General features: G+C 39.4%; 4 protein-coding genes across 9 annotated transcripts in view; 2 read left to right on the top strand and 2 right to left on the bottom strand.

Annotated features, from left to right (window-relative positions):
- Nucleotides 1–3,187, top strand: part of LOC127673908 (zinc finger protein 420-like) — a 75,817-nt gene extending 72,630 nt beyond the window's left edge. Inside the window, 1 exon segment of the mRNA XM_052169690.1 lies at nucleotides 2,159–3,187. Within this exon segment, the coding sequence (XP_052025650.1) occupies nucleotides 2,159–3,152 (994 nt within the window). The 3' untranslated portion in view covers nucleotides 3,153–3,187.
- LOC127673904 (zinc finger protein 501-like) overlaps nucleotides 1–21,060 on the bottom strand; it is a 210,918-nt gene that overhangs the window by 42,075 nt on the left and 147,783 nt on the right. The gene's annotated exons all lie outside the window — the stretch shown is intronic.
- LOC127673894 (zinc finger protein 420-like) overlaps nucleotides 1–21,060 on the bottom strand; it is a 261,819-nt gene that overhangs the window by 93,177 nt on the left and 147,582 nt on the right. The gene's annotated exons all lie outside the window — the stretch shown is intronic.
- Nucleotides 16,696–21,060, top strand: part of LOC127673901 (zinc finger protein 616-like) — a 29,195-nt gene continuing 24,830 nt past the window's right edge. Inside the window, 1 exon segment of the mRNA XM_052169668.1 lies at nucleotides 16,696–16,787. The gene's annotated coding sequence lies outside the window, so the exon portion shown is untranslated.

Raw genomic sequence — 21,060 nt, 5'->3', positions numbered from 1 at the left:
TGAGCCTCAGCTACAGACAGGATTGATATAGGGCCTATAGTTGAGCAAGACTGAGAGCTGTAAAAAGCACAGTTTTACTCATTGTAACTTAATCATCTGTGATATGACATTGGGATTCTGTTTCATAGCAACCCATACTTCATGAGGCTACACTCCTGAATCTAGGCCAGAAATGTGTATGTTATATTCCCTAAAAGTTTGCTGATTACAATTCTATCATCCTATTTCAGAGAAATAGAAAATACAATAAGGACTATTTTGCGTCTTTTATTAAAATTAATTTTCAATTTTTTTCATGATTGTTGGTACATTAGGCTGAATGTATGCATATGTGCTATATATTCCTTCAACCTGGAGAGCTCAGAAGAGTGCATTGGATCTCAAAGAATTGACATTAAAAATCTGTTGTGCAGTTCCATATGTATTCTAGGAAGCATACGTGCTTTTAAACTTTAGGACTATAGAATCCAAACTGCAGAGACATTTTCAAATGAAGTGATATTGGCAAAATCTTCATCTACTGCTAAGGTCTTAGAAAAATATTAGAAAGTTGATGAAGGGGAGAGACCTTATGAATGTAAGCATTACTGTACATCACTCTATATATTGCCTATGAAGGAGCAGCAATGCTTACCTTATGACACATTTCTACAACACTTCTAAAAGATGATGTTTGTCTTTAAATATTTATCATAGACTCAAGTTTATCACAAATTACCTCGAAATTTTTTAGTTTGTTTTTTACCTAGGAAATCACTTTTGTCCAGCAGCACATGGTAAACAGGTAATTTTTTATTATAGAATCAGTTAACATTCAAGGATGTGGCTGTGGACTTCTCACAGCAGGAATGGGAATGTCTTGACTGTGCTCAGAAGGCATTGTACATGGACGTGATGTTGGAGAATTACAAGAATCTATTTTTTGTGGGTAAGAATAATCTTGTAGAATTCCTGATACACTTTTTAATGTACCTATTGTGTGTTTATGTTATCTGTCTGAAAGATCTAAATACTCTCAGAATAAGAGAAATTCTGGTTACCAAGATAACTTAATGTTTCTTGTTTACATTCCTCTACATTCTTTTGAAGAAGAACCAGTGTTATAGTCTCAATAATCTCTCCAAGCATATTGTCTACTTTGAATCAAAACTTCCAAGTTACAAAAAAAATTGAATATTCATAGCCAGAAAATATATTGCCACAAACATAATAATTGGAATATTTTAATTTTACTATTGCATTAAAGTCTTTATTTATGAATTTTAAAAATGGAGAAGTTTTAAATGGAAAAAGAGCTGATGGTTTGAGAATTTTGTTATCTATTGACTTTTCTACATGTGGTCGCTGTTTCGTACTGACACAGCATGGTCTTTGTATTGTGAGTTCCACACCACTGTGTATTACATAATGAATTTGTAGCTGACCAAAGCTACATAGTGTCAACTTCCATAAAACATAAAAAGGAAAATAGAGAAATAATTGACTACATGATATTTGAGTGGACTCCTTTCTCAAAGTTCTTTACTGCTCAAGCTGTTCTTTCTACCTTCTGCAAAATACACTGTTTTTAAGGGTTTTGAAGCTATTATTATTTTTTATCACTTGTTATAGATGAAATTTGAGGTTGTTCTTAGCATTCATGTAATGATTGTGAAAAAGACCGCTTTTGACAGCTCTATCCTTGAGACTCATTAATTTACATTAGAAAATTTTAGGAAACATGGGATATTATCTTACTCATCCACCAATCCCCATCATCTCTAATTGCACTTTTTTTTCAGAGAATCATTGCATTTGTCCTAAATATGAGAATGTCTTAGATCAAGAAACACAGCATTTTATACACAAGAATGTTAATATTCAAGAGAAGTCTTATAAATATCATGAGCATGGAAAAATCATTCATGAATTTACTGAAAGTATACTTTACCAAGCTTACTTCACGGATACATGTGGTAAGTCTTCAAAGGTAAACAGACATGAAACTGGAAACTCAAGAGAACTGTGCAAATATAAAACCTGTATAAACTATTTAAATCTGTGCTCTATCATTAGTCTAAATCAAAGAATCTACATAAGAAAGAAAGAACCCAGTGGTACAGTGCTTGATAAGGTTTTTGACACTAAACAAAAAACTCAGGCTGAAACAAACCAATAGTGGAAATAAACCCTACAAATGTAGTCAATGTGCCAGATTCTTCACCAAGAAATGCAAGCTTAGACAACATCAGAAAATTCATAAAGGAGAGAAGCCTTACAAATGTAATGACTGTGCCGAATGCTTTAACTTCAAAACTGATCTTAGAATTCATTAGAGAATTCATACAGGAGAGAAACCATACAAATGTATTGAATGTGACAAATCGTTTACCAAGAAAGACCATCCTATAGATCATCAGAGAATTCATACAGGAGAGAAACCGTATAAATGTAGTAAATGTGACAAATGCTTCACTTATAAAGCTCATCTTAGAAGTTATCAGAGAACTCATACAGGAGAGAAACCTTATAAATGTAGCAAATGTGACAAATGTTTTACCTACAAATGCAGTCTTGATAATCATCAAAAAATTCATACTGGAGAGAAACCTTACAAATGTAGTGAATGTGACAAATGCTTTACCCAAAAAGGCAGTCTTAGTATTCATCAGAGAATTCATACAGGAGAAAAACCATATAAATATAGCAAATGTGACAAATGCTTCACTCACAGAAGTCATCTTCAAAGTCACCAGAGAAGTCATACAGGAGAGAAACCTTACAAATGTAGTGAATGTGACAAATGCTTTACCCACAAACATATTCTTAGTAATCACCAGAGAATTCATACTGGAGAGAAACCTTACAAATGTAGTGAATGTGACAAATGCTTTGCCTACAAAGGCAGTCTTCTTATGAATCAGATAATTCATACAGGAGTGAAGCCTTACAAATGTAGTGAGTGTGACAAATGCTTTTTTCATAAATACAGTCTTAATATTCATCAGAGAATTCATACAGGAAAGAAACCTTATAAATGCTTTACACAGAAGCACAGTCTTAGTATTTATCAGAGAATTCATGCAGGAGAAAAACCTTATGAATATAATGAATGTGATAAATTCTTTAGACATAAATGTAGTTTTAGAACTCATCAAAGAATGCACACATGAAGCAAATGAAAAACCCTTCACCACGAAAGATCATCATAGAACTCATCAACAATTCATACAGGAAGACTGACCTTTCAAATGTAAATGTTCAAATTCTTTACTGTTAGCTCATCTTTGACTGTACTTCAGAGAATACAAACAGGAGAGAAATCTCACAAATGTAACATGAGGAAAGCTCTTTACCTGAAAAACAGGTCTAAGAAAATATTTAGAAATGTATAGCCAGTGCTGGGGAAGTGGGGAGTTTCTGCCGAAAAACATTTTACCCAAGCGGAATTCTTTGCAACACTTGAGGCTCCTCACTATAGTTTATTATGAATAGCAGGAAGTTGTGAAAGTATTTAATGCTCAAATCTTGGAAACTATGAAGCATTTATGTGACAATGAAGGAAAAATTTCAAATTGTTCACTATCAAATATTTCATAATGAAGATGCCAGAATAATGTGTACTTTTTTTGAGACTGAAATAATCTATTAAAGAGGAAATCTGACTATGGTGGATAATAAACCTCTCTAAATAGCATTCTGTATGTTCAATTCAGATGACGAAACTCAGACAAATCATACTACTTAAAAGAATATTTGGCAAGCTGAACCACCAAAATAGCATGCTCTTCATGCCAGTATTCCTACAGATGCACAGGTTGCCCTAAGTGTCGAGTATTCAAAGTCTATATCATATGCTGGTTTCAAGTTTCAGGATAGCATTTGACTTTGAGTCCCATGGGCTCTGGTCACCAACTCCTTCCCCATAGTCCTGTATGTAACTGCAGTAAATTTCATTGATTTAACAAGTTGGACTTGGTTGTTTTCAGTTTCAACTTGGGGCTGGTAGATGAATATGTGTGTTCCATCTCTGTAGAAAGTGTTTCTCATACAATATGCTGAACCCATTACTATTTTCTTCATACTTGTAACATAAAGTTAATACTAGACCAATATTGTTCAACCTGTCCATAGCAACTCCTTTGTGGGTATTATGAACTTCTAACAGGTTACATAAGACCATAGGAAAACACGTATTTCCAATGATCTTAGGAGTGAAGCATTTCATTTGTCCCTAGGTGAATTCACCTGCATTAGAATATTTTGAATTTTATGACAGTGCTGTGTAGCATTAGGAATGTTAGAACTACTGTATTAGAATGCAATTGTGTTAACTAAAAGATGGGATACTGTGTTCAGTACTACTGCCTTACTGCCATAGTCTGAGGGATAAGGCTGCTTTCTACCTTGAAAGTGAAAGTTCTACCAGGAACAAATGAAAATAAATATGGCTTCAATGTTGTCAGTGACAGACAAAATCCACTGGACTGTGTCACTATGTGGCTCTTATATTAATACCACATGATTCAAATCAACTCCAATAGTAACCCTCAGGACAATGCTACCCATGGGCAAATATTGCAGACAGTTGTGGTATCCTGTCCTTTTGTAGTTCAAGACTTCACTTTTATATACAAGGGATGCATTAGAATTTAATTCTTTTAGTTAAATAATTTATAGAATTGTAATATATACATCTGAGAACATTTTGTCCTGAAACAAGAATCAGAAACTGGCTTTACTAAGGTTTTAATCTTAACTTCTTGAGTGGGTCCATTCTTTAAAATATTATAAAATTTTAAAGAGGTAATCAATAAACAATAGATGAAGTACATATTGATGTACAATTTAGAAATCACAAAATTGTGGAAAATCATTTTGAAGTACGGAAAAGAGAAGAGAAAGTCTCTACTCCAAATCAAATCAGATTATTGATAAATTCATAAAGACTCAGGAAATTTGGCCCTTATGCAAGTTTATACATTATGAAACTATATCATTATATAATTTTTCACTAATTTTTAAAAATAAGGGACTAAACTCATAAAGCACTGGGTTAGAACATTGTGGTGTTCTCAGTATTGAGAGTTTATTGAAACATGATCTTATTGTTGGTCGAGTCTTGAGTACATAAAAGCCCATACTTTCGAATGCTCACAAACAATTCCTATGTTTCAGGTATGTTGAGGCTCACACTCCAGGCAGTTAAAAGGTAGGTGTCTCTGTTGTCCCTTAACAATCTGGAAATTTGCAATCAGATGAGAATCTGTGGTGATTTGAACATTGCATGTTCAATGGATCTAGGCCCCATGGAAGTTTGTGTACAATGTGTATAAATTTGTATACAATGTAACCGTTTATACACATGCTTCTTGTCTAAGGAGGATCAAGCATATAGTGAGAGTGTACAAAATAGGTTTGGGTAGACTCACAACTGGAGGTAGGAGCACTTGTGCAGAGTGAGAAATGCGCAATTCAACCAGGCAGACACCATCACCATATCAGAGGGTTGATGGCCAATGAAACCGTGAAATTGTAACATGCAGTAGCATTTGTGGAAGAGCATGGTAAAAGCCATATTACAGGAACCTGAAGAGCATTCCTAGAGGAACTTCCACAGACTGTGTTTTTAGGAACCCACCTGGATTCAGACATTATCTTTCAGACACAAGAAAGCTACACTTCAGCTGCAGATCGCTCTATGGAGCAGCTTGTCTTAGTCAGGGTTTCTATTCCTGCACAAACATCATGACCAAGAAGCAAGTTGGGGAGGAAAGGGTTTATTGAGCTTACACTTCCACGTTGCAATTCATCACTAAAGGAAGTCAGGACTGGAACTTAAGCAGGTCAGGAAGCAGGAGCTGATGCAGAGGCCATGGAGGGATGTTTCTTACTGGCTTGCTTCCCCTGGCTTGCTCAGCCTGCTCTCTTATAGAACCCAAGAATACCAGCCCAGAGATAGTACCACCCACAAGGGGCCCTCCCCCCTTGATCACTAATTGAGAAAATGCCCCATAGCTGGATCCCATGGAGGCACTTCCCCAACTGAAACTCCTTTCTCTGTGATAACTCCAACCTGTGTCAAGTTGACACACAAAACCAGCCAGTACAGGGGTCGGGGCATCGGAGTTGATAGGGGGAACCATTACTTGATTGGAATAGGTTTGTGATGGGTGGAATCTGAAGAGTGACTGAGGTCCCTAACTACTCCTTTACTTAACCCTTTCCCTACCCATATCCCAGCCTCAAGCCCTGTGCCTCCCATAACCCCTACACCTATCAAATCCTGCCCATTGGAAGAATACTTCAGCTAATCATTTCATAAATAACTATATGTGTGATATATTTGAATCTTACATATATTGTTGCTTGTTTACAGGTTAAAAAGCTACATACTTGGGACTGGAGAGATGGCTCAGTGGTTAAGAGAACCAACTGCTCTTCCAAAGGTCCTGAGTTCAAATCCCAGCATCCACATAGTGGCTCACACCCATCTGTAATGAGATCCTACACCCACTTCTGGAGTGTCTGAAGACAGCTACAGTGTAATTACATATAATAAATAAGTCTTCATAAAACTAAAAGCTGCATACTGACTTGCATGGGGACTTCAAGTAGCATTTCAACTGATAGTTCATAGCTGTTTTCCTTGTGTTTCATTGTCTGCAGTATATGGCATTGTTGCGGACCTCGTGTGTGTGGACAATGAGTAGGTATAATGGAAATCTCTCTGCCTAGTAGGTGTGCATTTTGTGAAGAACTGTGGGAGGGGAGAATAAGAAGGGGGGCAACCATTTGTAAATAAGTGAAATAATTTAATTAAAAATATAAAGAAAGTAACTAGTACCTACAGCTTTGAAAAGGTCCAAAATGAACAAACCCATTACTATGCCATCATCTTTATTCCTCTGAGCTTTTCCTTGTGTAGTGGCTGTTCCTGGTTGTCAACTTGACTATATCCTGAATGAACTACAATCCAGAATTGGAAGGCTCACCAGTGATCCTAATCTGGAGGCTGAGAGATACAAGTTTCTGTGAAACTTGTGAAAGCCTTAAGTATGTTTGTTAGTTGAAGAGCATTGTATTTCTGGGCAGATCACACCAAGCCAGGACAGTTCCCGTGAGAGAAGACCTTCACTGGAGTGGAGGGGAAGAAGTGAGGAAGTTCCAAACCACAGAGATAGCTTGTTGCAGAATATGTGCTCATGCTATGAGCCTTCAATTGTATTATTTACTGAAAAAAAAATCTGTTTCTGTTTGCAGTGTGGCTCAACATTTAGCACACATCTTTAATTGATCTGGCTGGAATACAGACATGCTCTTAGTACACTCCTTTAATTTAAAAAAAAATGGCAGTAATGTTAATTTATAGAAGAAGAAGAAGCCATGTTTGAAAGTGATGTCCAGTTGAGTAGCAGACAGAATGATGAATCAGACAAATATTTGGCCAAGTAAGATGTTCCAAACTCTCAAAAGAGAAGAAAGGGAAGTTATTTAAGGGGCAGCCCAGAGATCAAAATAAGAGGCAGTTTTACCCGGAGAGTTTAACAGAGACAAGTTGAAGAAAGAAGGTAGACACGGGTAAATGCAGAACAACCAAGAGAATGAGGAGACCAAAGATTACAACAGATTGCCAAAGTTAGTTTGAGGCCAAACAGTGATGCAGGAGAAGCTGAGAGAAGTCAGATTGGTGGGGAGTTTGAGAGAGAATTGCTGAGTTGAATCAGCCGGTCAAATATTAGGAACAAGTAGGAAGGGATGTGCTTATCCAGCAGTAAATCTCAGAACCTGAAAAAATTCTAGGCCTAGATATTGTTGAAGTTCACTCTGACACCTTAGACACTGATCTCAGATATGATGAATTTATTGAATACTTAATTAGGCTAAGCAAGCAGGGTTCACCGAGAGGAGTCCAGAGCAAGAATGTAATGCTGGTTTGCTCTTAGGGCAGTTTTTTCTTAAATAGGAATCCTAAGAGCAGAATATAAAGGAGATAGCAGTATTACATTTTGACTGACTAGACAGCGTTATTTTTGAGGACCAGGATTAGTCATTTGCTAACCACTCAGATACCAGTCTCAGATATGATTAAAAATTATTGAATCCTTGTTTCAGACTAATCAATCAGGAATACAATACAGACTTGGAATTCTAATTCTCAGGTACCAGTCTGTCCTGAAATCTGGCTTTTTATAAACCAGGTACAAAAGTTTAAGGCAAGCCAGGGAGTGGTACATCATTTTTGGCTAACTAGACAAAGTATTATCCGCTATTCTGTAAGCTGACTACTGGTAGGTGAATTAAGAGGGGGAATGCACAGTAGTGAACTGGAGAGTTCCAATACATTGAGATAATAGAGTATAAGTAATACAACCATAACTTCTAGCCAAAGGAACCAATTAAATAAACTAATTTCAAACCAATTCATATTTTGTTGCCTCTCCTGTTCCCAATTGAGGTGGCTGATTTTTAAATTTAGCCAAAGTGTCTCTAATTATCCAAGAATGATTGACATTGAAACAACATTGCTCCCCTAGGGCAACATTGCTCCCTAATCTTCCTTCCTTGAGGAACAGCAAATTTAATGCTGTATGATTTTGAAGGGCCACTTCAGCTAAGGAGTCTACTTGCTGTTCTAAAAATGATGTGGCTGTATGTAATTGAGCCATACCTTTATCCACCTGTTCAGTTGACATTTAAAAATTCTGTTGCCCTATAAGTAGAGCAGTGGTCCCTATTGCTGCTGATCCTGCAATACCCATCCCAATAAACATTGGCATTAAAATGTGTGCAGCTCTTCAAGTGCAATGGCTAAGATAAAAGCCCATGTAATCTAACCTTTCTGTACCAATAATGAAGTGTACATAAGTCAGGCTTTGACTTATTTGTGAAATGAGCCACAGATAGACAAGGGCATAGGTCTGTGGTGCATGCAAAAACTAGGTGCCTTTGGGTGCTGCTTGAAGGTTATCTTTTAATTGCATAAGAAGTGGACAGTTTTATTACATGACTGTTAGGAGCATGGCATTATCTGTCACAGACAGACCCAGTCGGGTCTCCTGTTGGAGAAGCAGGGTCCCAGTACTCAGGTAGGCAAGGAGTCGGTGAGTGACAGACACAACACATCAAAAGAGGTTTGAATCTGCTGTAATTTTACTGCTGTAAACATTTCAGATATAAACACATGATTTAGGAACTACTTTTTGACTTCATGCCAGAATATATCAGGTTATGATCAGACGGGGCGGGGGGGGGGGGGGGGTTACATATTTACAACTTAACTTGAAACTAAAAAGATCAGAGCAGGGAGTAAGGGGGGGGGGGGACTTTTGGTACCCAGACAGTGGTTAATCAAGGTTCAAGGTCTATGGGATCCATACCTGGGTCTACTTTTCTCATCTGAAGTCTCCTCTTCAGAAATATCAGGACTCAAGCCATTGATGGACTGTACAGTCTCACCCACAGGACCTGCTGAAGTTAAGGATAATAGATGAGAAAGAATGTCAAAATCCAAAACAATCATGGACATCATAGCCACACCATGAGGGCCCTTTAAAGATACTTGTTGCAGATTGACTATTAACCTTTGTTTTATACTTAGAGTAATCTGCTGATCAACCATAGTACTGGTGAGAGCTAGTAACCATAAGCCAACAACTTGGTAATGAAAGCTGTCTGATACATCGTATAGCCAATCTATATCATGATTATTCTCAGCCTCCAAAAATTGTTACAGACCTTTATAATTCATGGCCAGAAATAGTTAAAAAACCCCAAGATGTTCATATTTATCAACTTTTGCCTTATGCTTTCTTGGCTGGCCACATACGCCTCAACATAAAGGTACCAGGTGCAGGGCTAACAGAAGAACTGCTCTTGGGACAAAATCAACTTTATGCATGCCCAGCAGAAACAGGATCCACATGCACACAGTCTCTCACTGATCATACCTGCCATCACTGTGGATGCAAAACCTGGACCCTGGGATGAAAAATGGATCATTATATTGATACAAGGCTCACTCATAATTCAGATTTTAAGATTTCTAAGACTTGCAAACCCTTGGTTATAACTCTGAAATTTTGGAACTCTTTCCCTCCCTATGCTGACTGGGAGGTTGGGAATTTAGAGCTTATATGACAAGACCAGGCCCTTGAATATCTTTTACAATCCAGTGTTTGACATAAACTGAGGTCCTGTGCCCAATAGGACCTCTGGCATAAATCCCAAAACCAAGTTCTGTGACGAACGTAAGTACTGCAATTTCCCAAACACCTCCACAGTTGTTTTCTCATATCATGCCATCTTCTCAGACGGTGCTCCCTCCTTTTGAGGTCCCTATGCCCCCTTTATTATATGGGTCCCTCTTAGTCAACACCATAGAAGCCACTTTCAAGTGTCATAATGCTTCTAGACCAAATATGAATAAAAATTGCTGGGTTTGTTCAGGTCCCAGGCCCCCTTAGTATATAGGAATAGCTACTAATGACCCTAAGGCATTCTAGCTCCTCCAATCCATCTCCCCAAGTCACACTGATTCTATCCTCAGGAGACTTCCATCTCCCTTGGGATATACAGGAAAATAGGACGTATTTTAAGTTTCAAAAATATCCATTGCTGATGTCACTTTATTCAGATAATTGCCACACCAACTCTGGTGGAGTCTGTATGACATGGCAAAAGTCATGTTGTCAGGCCAGAGGTGTGTGTTCCTCAGAACTTGGCCTCCCGGAGGTCCCTGGCATCCTGCTTCTGCAAGCTGTTCCAGTGCATTGATCAAATTCTGTGGATTTGGGTTCTGTGCCTTGTCTTTCTTTACTCAGAGTTAAGTGGAAGAAAATAACATTTGGAGATGTAATGAATCAATTATAACAGGAAGAGATGTTTGTGAAAAATCCAGATATAGTGGATAGTGAAAGGATAGAAGTTCAATAGCTGGTAGGGAAAGACCAGGATGGTGTGTCAGAAGTTAAGGAGAGTAGTCTGGGAATTCCAACAACGGTAATATACGGTAGGAAGCATTATTTACACAGAGGGTGCTAGTGGGCTCCTCCAGTAAATAGGAAAACTTCACAAAGACTCAGGACAATAGCCCCTCCAATGCCATATACTTGAGTTCACAGTGTTCCAATTTTGTCTGACTGGCCATAAAATATTAATAAAATTTACTAGCTACAGCAATTTTCCTCAGATTGAAGCTTGGCAGAATTCTAAATATAGAGTGACCTCAAGTCTGGGTTGATTAACCCTTCTAGTAGAGGCCAGCATTTCTTTATAGTGTCTCTTAATGAGAACTAAATCTTCAGGCAGAACCATGAGGAGTGATTGGTGAGCCTAGTTCATGTAGGTATCAGACATAGACATGCATGCAGTCCAGTTTGGATCCTTAGAGTGCCAGGACTGACTTACGGATACCATGATTAGAAGTCTCAGATAGCAGATATGCCTTGACTCGGGGAGGGTAGGAGAGGGCCTCCCAAACATTGCCTCATAAAAAGTGATTCCATCTATATTAGGAGTGTTGCTATGAGAGACTGACGGGAAAGAAAGACACCCAGTCATTGTCAGTTTCTGAGATTAATTTAGTTAAAGTCTCTTTAAAGATCTAAATCATCCTTTTTACCTCACCTGAACTTTGAATGTAGTATGTGCAGTAAAGCTTCCAATTTACCCCCAAGTTTTTGTTAAACTTTAATTAATCTAAGTGATAAAGGCTGGTCCACTGCCAGGTCCCTAGGCTGGGCATTCCAAATCAATTACATCTTCAATGAGTTTTTTACTTACATTTTGAGCAGTTTTCTTCTTGGTTAGGATTGCCTCAGTCCATCTTGAGAAGGTGTCTATAAACACTAAAAGATATTTGTAACCAAATTTTCCTGGTTTTACCTCAGTGAAGTCTATTTTCCAGTAGACTCCTTGTGAAGTTCCCCTTTCTCATCTAGTATGTTTTGGGAGTTGGACTTGTCATCTGACAAGAATGACATCTAGTAATAGTGTCCTGTAATTCCTTGACTGTATTCTAGTTAGCCCTAGAATAAATAACTTTGTACATATTAATTCTTTCAACTTATTTATTCCCACTGTGTGCTAGCATGGAGATCTCAAGCCAAAGTTCTATCCAAAGTTTTTGCTAGAATTTTCCTTCATCTGTTGTATGTTGTCATCCACCCTTTGTGTGGGTGTTGGGTAAGAGATGATTAGCCTGGTCAACTTCTTCAGAATAGGTTTGATTTTCATGGAAGACCAGGTCTGGGAGGGTCACTGGTAAGTGAGGGACAAGCTGTTTGGGTGCCTCCTTCAACATCAGGTCTGCTTTACAGATATAGATGGCTTCAGGGGTCAGTCCTGGACAATGTATGATGACCAACCAGTTACTTTGGGAGCCAGAAAGAAGCTAGGAGGTCTAAGATCTCCTGTTTGTTAACTGCCTTTTCTTCTGCAGTCAGTAGTCTGCTTTCTCTCTGTGAACACGTGCATATTGCCTATCAGTGTAGATAGGAAACACTTTGTCCTTGACCAGTTTATGTTCCTCGATGAGGGCTATTAATTCTGTTCTTTGAGCTAAAGTCCAAAGGAGATGCACATATTGTCTTGTCCAAATCCACCACTACCATCCCTGCATACCTGGAGCCATCTTTTATATAGCTGCTTCCATCATTGCACATGGTGAGTTTTACATTGGGCTAGGGCTGGTAGGTCAGATCTGGCCTGGTTCCATGTACATGTTATAGTGTTTCCAAGCATTAAGGTATCAATGGGTTTTCCTAGTCCAGATTAGGTAGCAGGGTAGCACGATTCAGTGAGGTGTTAGGGCAAAGGACACTCGGGGATGGTGAAACCATAGAGACTGGTAGTTATCTGGGCATTTGAAATCTATTGGTGAGAGGGGGCTCTTGAGAACTCGTGCTATGGCATGAAGGGTAGTTTTGGTCAGAGTCTGTCCCAAAGTTAATTTGTCTGCATTTTTAGTTAGCAAGGCAGGTAGTACTATACTCCTCAAATAGTTTGGCCATTCTGCTGTCACTGGGTTCAATTTCAGAGATTGGTAGGCCACTTGTCATCACCAGGGGCTCAAAGTTTGTATCAGTACCTCTTTGTCAATGCCTTAGCTTTCATCAACAAGCAAATGAAAGGTCTTAAATGCATCAAGAGACAGGGCTGGGGAAGATAACAGGTACCAATTTCAATTCTTGAAATGCTTTCTCTGGTGAGCCCTTCCATATATAGTGACCAAGTGCAGACACTATTGTGGACGCCAAGAAGTGCATGCTGATAGGAGCCTAATATAGCTGTCTCCTGAGAGGCCTGACGTATACAGAGGTGAATGTTCTCAGCCAACCATTGAACTGATCACAGGGTCCCCAATAGAGGAGTTAAAGAAAGGACTGAAGGAGCTGAAGGGGTTTGCAACCCCATAGGAAGAACAACAATATCAACCAACCAGAGCACTCAGGTCTGAACCACCAACCAAGGAGCACACATGGAGGGACCCATGGCTCCAGCCACATATGTAGCAGAGAATGGCCTTGTCTGGCATCAATAGGAGAAGAGGCCCTTGGTCCTGTGAAGGTTTGATGCCCCAGTGTAGGGGAATTCAAGGGCAAGGAGACAGGATTGGGTAGGTGGGTAGGGGCACACCTTCATAAAACAGGAAGATGGGGTGGGATAGGGGGTTTCTGGCAGGGGAATAAGAAAAGGGGATAACATTTGAAATGTAAATAAATAAAATACCAATAAAAAAAAAAGAAGCTTTCTCATTTTCTTTTGTCGATATGGAAGTTTCTTCCTGGCCCCTAGTGGCCTCATAGATATTACCTATCTCAGCAAAACCTTGTATCCAGAGTCTACAAAAACCAGCCAACCCCAGGAATTCCTGTACTAGGTGCCTGGTCTTAAGTGTCAGAATGCCTAAGATGATCTTTTATAGGCTTGAGAACTTCTTTGACTCCTGCCCTTTAATCTAGGAACCCAAGTAGTTCACATCAGGTATACAGATCTGAGCTTTCTTGGCTGAGACCTGACACCGAGTCCTTGAAATATTTCTAGAAGAGACCTGGTTGTTTTCCTGAAAGAGTCAACATCAGTGGTAGTCAAAAGCAAATAATCTGCATAGTGGAACAAAGAATTATGTGGCATAGTCTTCCTGTATTCACGTAAGTCCTGGTGGATGATCTCATCAAAAATGGTAGGTGAGCCGGGGCGGTGGTGGTGCACGCCTTTAATCCCAGCACTTGGGAGGCAGAGGCAGGTGGATTTCTGAGTTAGAGGCCAGCCTGGTCTACAGAGTGAGTGCCAGGACAGCCAGGGCTACACAGAGAAACCCTGTCTCAAAAAAACCAAAGAAAAAAAAATGGTAGGTGAATTTTTAAATCCTGGTAGCAGTCTTGTCCAAGACATCTGTCTGCTGAATCCATTCCCTGGGTTGCCATTCAAAGGCAAAATGTGACTGTTCTTGTCTAGGGGAAAAATAAAGAAGGCATCATTCAAGCCCAATACTGTACAAATGTGTCTCACTAGTGGTAGGTGACTCAACAGGTTGGAACTGTTGGGTAGCTGTCTTCTGCCCTTTTGTTTACCTATCTTAGATTATCCACCAGTCGATAAACTTGTTCTTCAGACTTTTTAACCTGCAACAAAGATGTGTTATAGGGACTATGGCAGGGAATCAGTATACCATGATTTGTGAAGGTGATTGATATGCAGCGTGAGGCCCTGGAGGGCCTCAAATAACAAGGGATACTGCTTCACCTTTATAGGGCTACCAGTAGCTTTCAGACCTACCACAGCAGAAGGCAAGTGAGAGGCCAGACCTGGAGGCTATCTTTCAACCCATACCTGGGATAGGAACATTGATGGGAGTCTTGTTCCTTGATCTTCTGGTCTTAGATGGTATTTCTGTTCTAGTGAGAGAACACAAACCAAGGTTGAATATCCCTGAATAGATATGTAGCCCTGTGAGAGAAATAAATGTGAGTTCCCATTGTTGTCGGGAGGTCCTTCACCAATAAAGGCTGAGGACATTCCAGAATCACCAAGAAAAAGTGAGCGACAGACTTTATTACCTAGGTCCACACATCACTTGGTAGTTCACAGGTGAAGTTTAGTGCCTGTGGCACCTTGGATGAAAGTGGTTTGATTTTTCCATAGGTCCCAGAGATTTCTGGAGGACAAAATGATGTGTCACAGTGTCAACAGGAAAGTTTACAGGATGTCACCCCATTTATCCTGGGCTCAGGAGAAGACTTTGAGCCCTAACAGCCTCAGTCTGACTTCCATGACAGCCTTAGGCTCCTATTTCTGTTTTATTTTCTAGGGTCGTTCATCCTTCCAGTGGCCCCTTTCCTTATAGTAGGCACAGTGGTTTTTCTGAAGCCTTGGACAGGGTTGTGACCAGTCAAATTGTTTGGTCTCATCTTTATTATTTAGTGGTCTTCAAGGACCTATACCCCTTGTATAACCTCCTTGAGGTCTCTGAGTTGCAATAAGAATTTTTGCAAGTTTCTAAGTTTATCTTCTTCATTTCCCCTATTATTAAAAGTCTCCTGTGCTTGCTTCCGCAGCACATATACTAAAAGTCTTCTGAGCAATCTGCATTAATTCAGACAAATTCTTACTTTCAAAGCCTTCAGTTTTCAGAATTTTCTTCAGAATATCTGAGCTGATTGACCCAAAGAGCCCCATAACTTGCTGGTTCTCTGTTGCTTCCTGGTCAGTCAGGATTTAGGTGTGGTAGGCATACAAGAGCCTTTCCAAGAAGGGATATATTTTTCCTGGCTATCAAAATTCTGTTGTGTTATTACTATATTTTTGCTTGCATCAACTGGGGCTGATACTGATGTTTTCATTTATGTTGTAGTTGTCAGGCTATGTAAAGGAAAATACTCATACAAAGTATTCACATTATTTTCTTTGCTATTGTGGCCATGCCAAATCTCTTGGAGTTTAACTTTGTCTATGCTTTCCAACTGCCCTGTTCTACTGCTTGTTGTTTCTACCGAGTGACCATTGTCCCTGGAGCTCCCCAGAGAGTTTGCAGAGCACCCTCTCATCATTCTCTGTATCCTCCATTTTTATCCACATTTTCATCTCAGTGGCCCCTCTTGTACTTCATGTATGTTTTGACACATGCTTTGGAAGGGAGCCAAACCTTTGACTCATTTTTAGTATTGTGTGTTGGGAAGGCAACATAAGAAATTGGTATTTAGGGTGCTGGTTATATTTTGCTGTGCGGTTGTAGCCCAGGAGGCTTGTATTACAAGCTAAGAAGTCAGGCTGCCTATTATCTGAGGGTTTCGGAATTCACTATAAGATATCGGGGTGCCGCGTCCTACCAGAACCTGTTCTTATCTAGGCTGTCGGCAAGCTTGTAGGGAGGTTGTGCAGAGCAGGTGCAGGTGCAGGGCAGACTAACAGCTGGAGCTGTGTGGTAGGCTGTCTAAGACTGAAAGGAAGGGAACGAAATCACTGTGGCAGGGATACCTGCAAAAGCTGGATAGTGACCGGAACTGGAAAAAAGCAGGGAGGAGTCTACAATAGTAATTAAGGAGGAGAAAGCACTTGTAGGTTAAAAAAAAAAAAAAATGTTTAGAGGAACCACGTGACCGTAACCAAGGTTTGGTGGGCGGGTCTGGGAGCTAGGCCTGAGTGACAGGAACGTCCACCAATCGCCTTGCTATCTTCCAGTTTCCGCCTCCTAGTTCTCTCTGGACCCAGAAAACTCTCCTCAGACGCAGTTCCTGGCAGCGGGCCTGGGAGAGGCAGCAGCGCAGCGGCGGGAACCGCAGCCCGGCGTCCCTGGAACCTCCCAGGTCAGAGCAGCTGCGGGGCTGGGGATCGGCGGGGGCGGAGCACGGGTGTGTTTTCCGCAGCTGCTCTTCAGGACGCTGCTCTCACAATTCTGTTGTGGGTAGCTTTCCATCGTCATGAAGTTTGAGGTCAGGTGAACTGGGATTTATCGTGATTTTTTTTTTTCATTTATCCTACAGTTACCGGAATATTCAGCCATAAAATAACTCGTAAACCAGACCTCCCCCACATTCCAAAGCTCCCCGGGACTAAACCACCACCCACAGAGCACACGTGGGGGGAGCCCTTGGTCCTGTGAGGCTCAATGGCTGAGGCAGCAGTAGGTGGGCAGGTGGTGGGGCACCCTCATTGAGGCAGGGGGAGGGGAAACTGGGAAGGGGGGAAGGGGGATAACATTTGAAATGTAAATAAATAAAATAACCAAAAATGAAAAAACAAAAAACAAAAAAACAAAACCTGGTAAAAGAGCAGCTGCACTATCTCCTATTTCCTAACGTGGTAATTACAAAGATAGTGGAAAGCAAGTTTCTTCTTGCTTTCTTACTGCCCGGGGTTACTAATTGCTTATTCAAAAGAATGCCTTTGGCCCTGGTTAATAGGCATCCCCAGGGAGCTTTTGTATGTAATATTATATGAGGAACCAGTGCAGATTTAATGAACCAAAAAAAAGTATATTTTATCGAGTGCTACTGTTATGGGTGCAAACACTAATGTTTACTAAGCAGACATTTTAGTGGCCATGAATTTTTTTCATTTGAGTTGTATGCTGTTTAGGATGTAAGTAAAACATTCAGAAATATGTCTTCATATGCTGAGTTCTTATGTTACTCCTTAGGACCAGGCAAGCCCAGTATTGCAGTGTGAGTGTATCAGACCACACTGTTTATATAATTAGAAAACCCACAATAGATTAAAATAAAGTTTTAGAAAACATCTTTTGAATAATTATGATCACTCACGTGTATCAGAAAATTGTCTCCGGGGTTGAATGAAAGCACTCTGCCCTTCATATGTGGCCAAATTGTTTTATATTTTAGGGTTTCTTATCATTAAGTGCTGTGACTGTGGACTTCTTGCAGGAGGAGAGGGAGTGCCTAGACCCTGCTGACAGGGCTTTTTGCAGAGACCTCCTTTTGGATAAGCAGCAGTCTGGTTCCTGTGGGTGACAATAGTTTTCATGAAGTCTCCCTAGGGTTCAAGGGAGAATGACTATGCATGTGTCTGAGCCTACAAACTTAGAAGAAAAGAAACATTTTTATTTGTGATATTTCCTCTGTCCTTCATGTTTATCCTCTGGGAGGCATCATTTTTTTTTTTGTTTCATGAGAAGTTCTGGGTGCTTTCTGAAGACTCTTTCCCATATGCAGGTGTCACACTCCTCAGGTCGTTCGGCTCCCCATGAATCTGAGAGCCCTGGATGGTGAAGAGAGGAAACTGTAGCACAGGATCCAGGTATGTTAGAGGGATTGAGGAAGGGATGGGGACAGGCTCAAGTCCCAGGAGAAAGAGGACATGAGATTGGTTTGGCCAGATTCTATTGCATTCCAAATATTTCTAGATAATTGCAGTGAGAATAACATCAGAATATTCCCACTGTAGGCATTAGAAAACCCTCTATGTAAGAATTAATACACAGAGGCAAATGTAATTTAATTGGTTTGTATGTGAGGGATGCTGTCCTCTCCCATTCACATCACTGATCATATCTTCATATTTTCATTGTTATAATTTTAATGTGTTGTTTATTCAGAACAATTTATGCCTCTTAGTTTTTTCTGCTCATAGAGTTTTGGAGCATTTTGTAGTTCCTTTAAGTTGTCTTGTCTTTTATGGTTAATTTCTCAGTTTCCTAAAATGATTCCAGGAGGATTTTGATAGGATTTGTTTAGTAACTTTGCATAGTATTAGACTCTGTCTGTATTACCTTCCCACTGATATCTGCTATTGTCTCTCTTCTTGTCAACTGTGCAAGATTCGCACTGCTATAATTTTAATTATTTTGAAATCACCCTTGAATTTGATCCTTCTCTCATATATTTTAAAATTCTTTGTGGTTTCTCATTTTATAAATTTTTGAAATGATTTCTCTATATTTAAAAATATTTGTATGATTTTGGTTTTTACAATCTTAGAAACATCCTCTTATATTTCTTCACGTTTCACATGCTAGCAGTGACTCAGTATTCATGTATTTTATATGTTCTCGTGTCTTCTAATGATGTCAGCATTCCTTGTTTTTAGAGAAGAATTTTTTCAATTATTTTTATTATTATTATTATTATTCTTTAATGATTTTTCACAGTCCTGTCGCCATCCCCCAACCCCATCTCCAAGAGGACATCCCCAGCCTTCTTCCCCATCTCACCAGACCTCCCCACTCCCTCAGGCCTCAAGTCTCTTGACAGGGGTGGAGAAGACATTTTTTAATTTGTGATATTTACTAGGTTTGAAGAACATTTCTTTGTTGTTATTTTTATTTTATTTTATATTTATTTTATTTTATTTTGAGACACTCTGTCTAGGTAGTCCTGGTGGTTCTGGAACTGTGTAAATAAGGCTACCCTTGAACTGAGAGATCTGCCGTTCCAGCCTTTCCAGTGCTGGGGTAAAAAGGCTTGCACCACCTGGCCTTGCTGACTTGTTCTGACAGGGCCACACTGGAGACTTCTGCATTAATTTGAGAAGATTGCTCTACTTCTCCTGTTGCGTGGATGGTTTTCTGGAGGTGTGCTACTCATTACTGGTTTTCAGTGCTGCTCATGATTGTCTTTCTAAATGGCAGATATTGAAACTTATTTGTATCACCCACCATCTATCTGGTTCCTACAGTCATGTCATTGATTGGTTAATACATTTGGAAACCTTTGTGAAATGCATTCATGTTGATCATATAGTTTTTTTGGAAATATACCATTTGACCATTTGTTAATAATATACTTTGTAAGTTGATGGATTTTGCTTTTCCTCTTACCTACCATATTTGTTTCCAACCCTCTTGACAGCAAATCCTTTTAAAACTTCATTAGGTCTTAGCAATTAGTAGTCTTCTTTCTTGTTTTTTTTTTTTTTATAAAGTTGGTGGCTTTGTAATGGGCCATAGTGAAAGCTTCAGAGGCATTGGTGTTTTCGAGGTTTTTATTCTGTAGTTTTGTAGAAAACTTGAAATTGGGAATGTTGCAAGAACTCTAGATGTTCTTTTATTATTCAGGATTGTTTGAGCTATTGTACTTTTTTTTATGTATATGAAAGTACAATTGCCCATTTAAAGTCCATGTAGACTTATGTTGGACTTTGCATGAGGAATGCCTGGAATCTGAAGATTGCTCTTGGTAAGATGGCTTTTTTTCAGTATCTTAATGCTCTTGCTTCATGAGCACAGGAAATCTTTCTCTCTCTTAGTATTTTCTTCAATTTCTTAAAGAATTGAAGTTTTTATTATATAAGTCTTTCACTTGCTTGCAGAAACATTTATCATGGTATTTTTCTCGTTCCTTTGTGTTTATAGTTTTGGCAGATGTGAGCTTCTTTCATTTTTGTTTCATGAAAAATTTCAGGTACTTTCAGAAGTATCTCCTTCCCATATGCAGGTCTCCCACTGCTCAGCAGATCTGCTCACCCGCGAATCAGAACTAGGAGCCCTGAATAGTGAAGACAGGAGACTGTAGCCAAGGAGCCAGGTATGTTAGAATTCAGCTAGGGGTGGGGTTAAAGTGACAGTAGAAAGTGGATATGAAATTCGATTTTCCAGTTTCTCTTTAATTAATGATTCTAGAAAATTTCACTGAGAATAATATTATGTGTGGTAATATAGATTTTCTGGTTATAGGCTGAACAGCTGGTTAGTTTTTAGGCTCTGACCTCATTAAATAAAGTGTCTTTGACCCAGACTGAAAGCAGGAACATGCTATGGTTGTGAATGGAAACATTTGAACATCTTCCAAAGGTCAAGAGTAGATTGCATTTTAAGGCCTATGATATTGTTGACTGGTTTCCAGTATAGGCTACACTTTTTTGTTCTGTGCAGTTGGCCTCAGATTACACCAGAAAACCTTGTGCTACCCACAGAATAATCTGTGATACCACTATTACATCATCCGGTAGTCTTTCCCAGGCACATTGGTATCGTACCACTCAGGATCCAAATCTGGATATGGTCCTTGATATCTCTGCCCCCTGCCCAGGTCTACATAGTAGTTTTTTGAGACTGTGAATGCAACGAACAGGGTATACTGGGTATTTGTGGAAAGTGTGAATTGTGTGATCTGAGTTATATAT

Source organism: Apodemus sylvaticus, chromosome 23 (genome assembly GCF_947179515.1).
Source record: "Apodemus sylvaticus chromosome 23, mApoSyl1.1, whole genome shotgun sequence".
NCBI lineage: Eukaryota > Metazoa > Chordata > Mammalia > Rodentia > Muridae > Apodemus > Apodemus sylvaticus.
The sequence above is the reverse complement of the archived record's forward strand: the minus strand, read 5'-3'. Positions and strand labels throughout refer to the sequence as shown.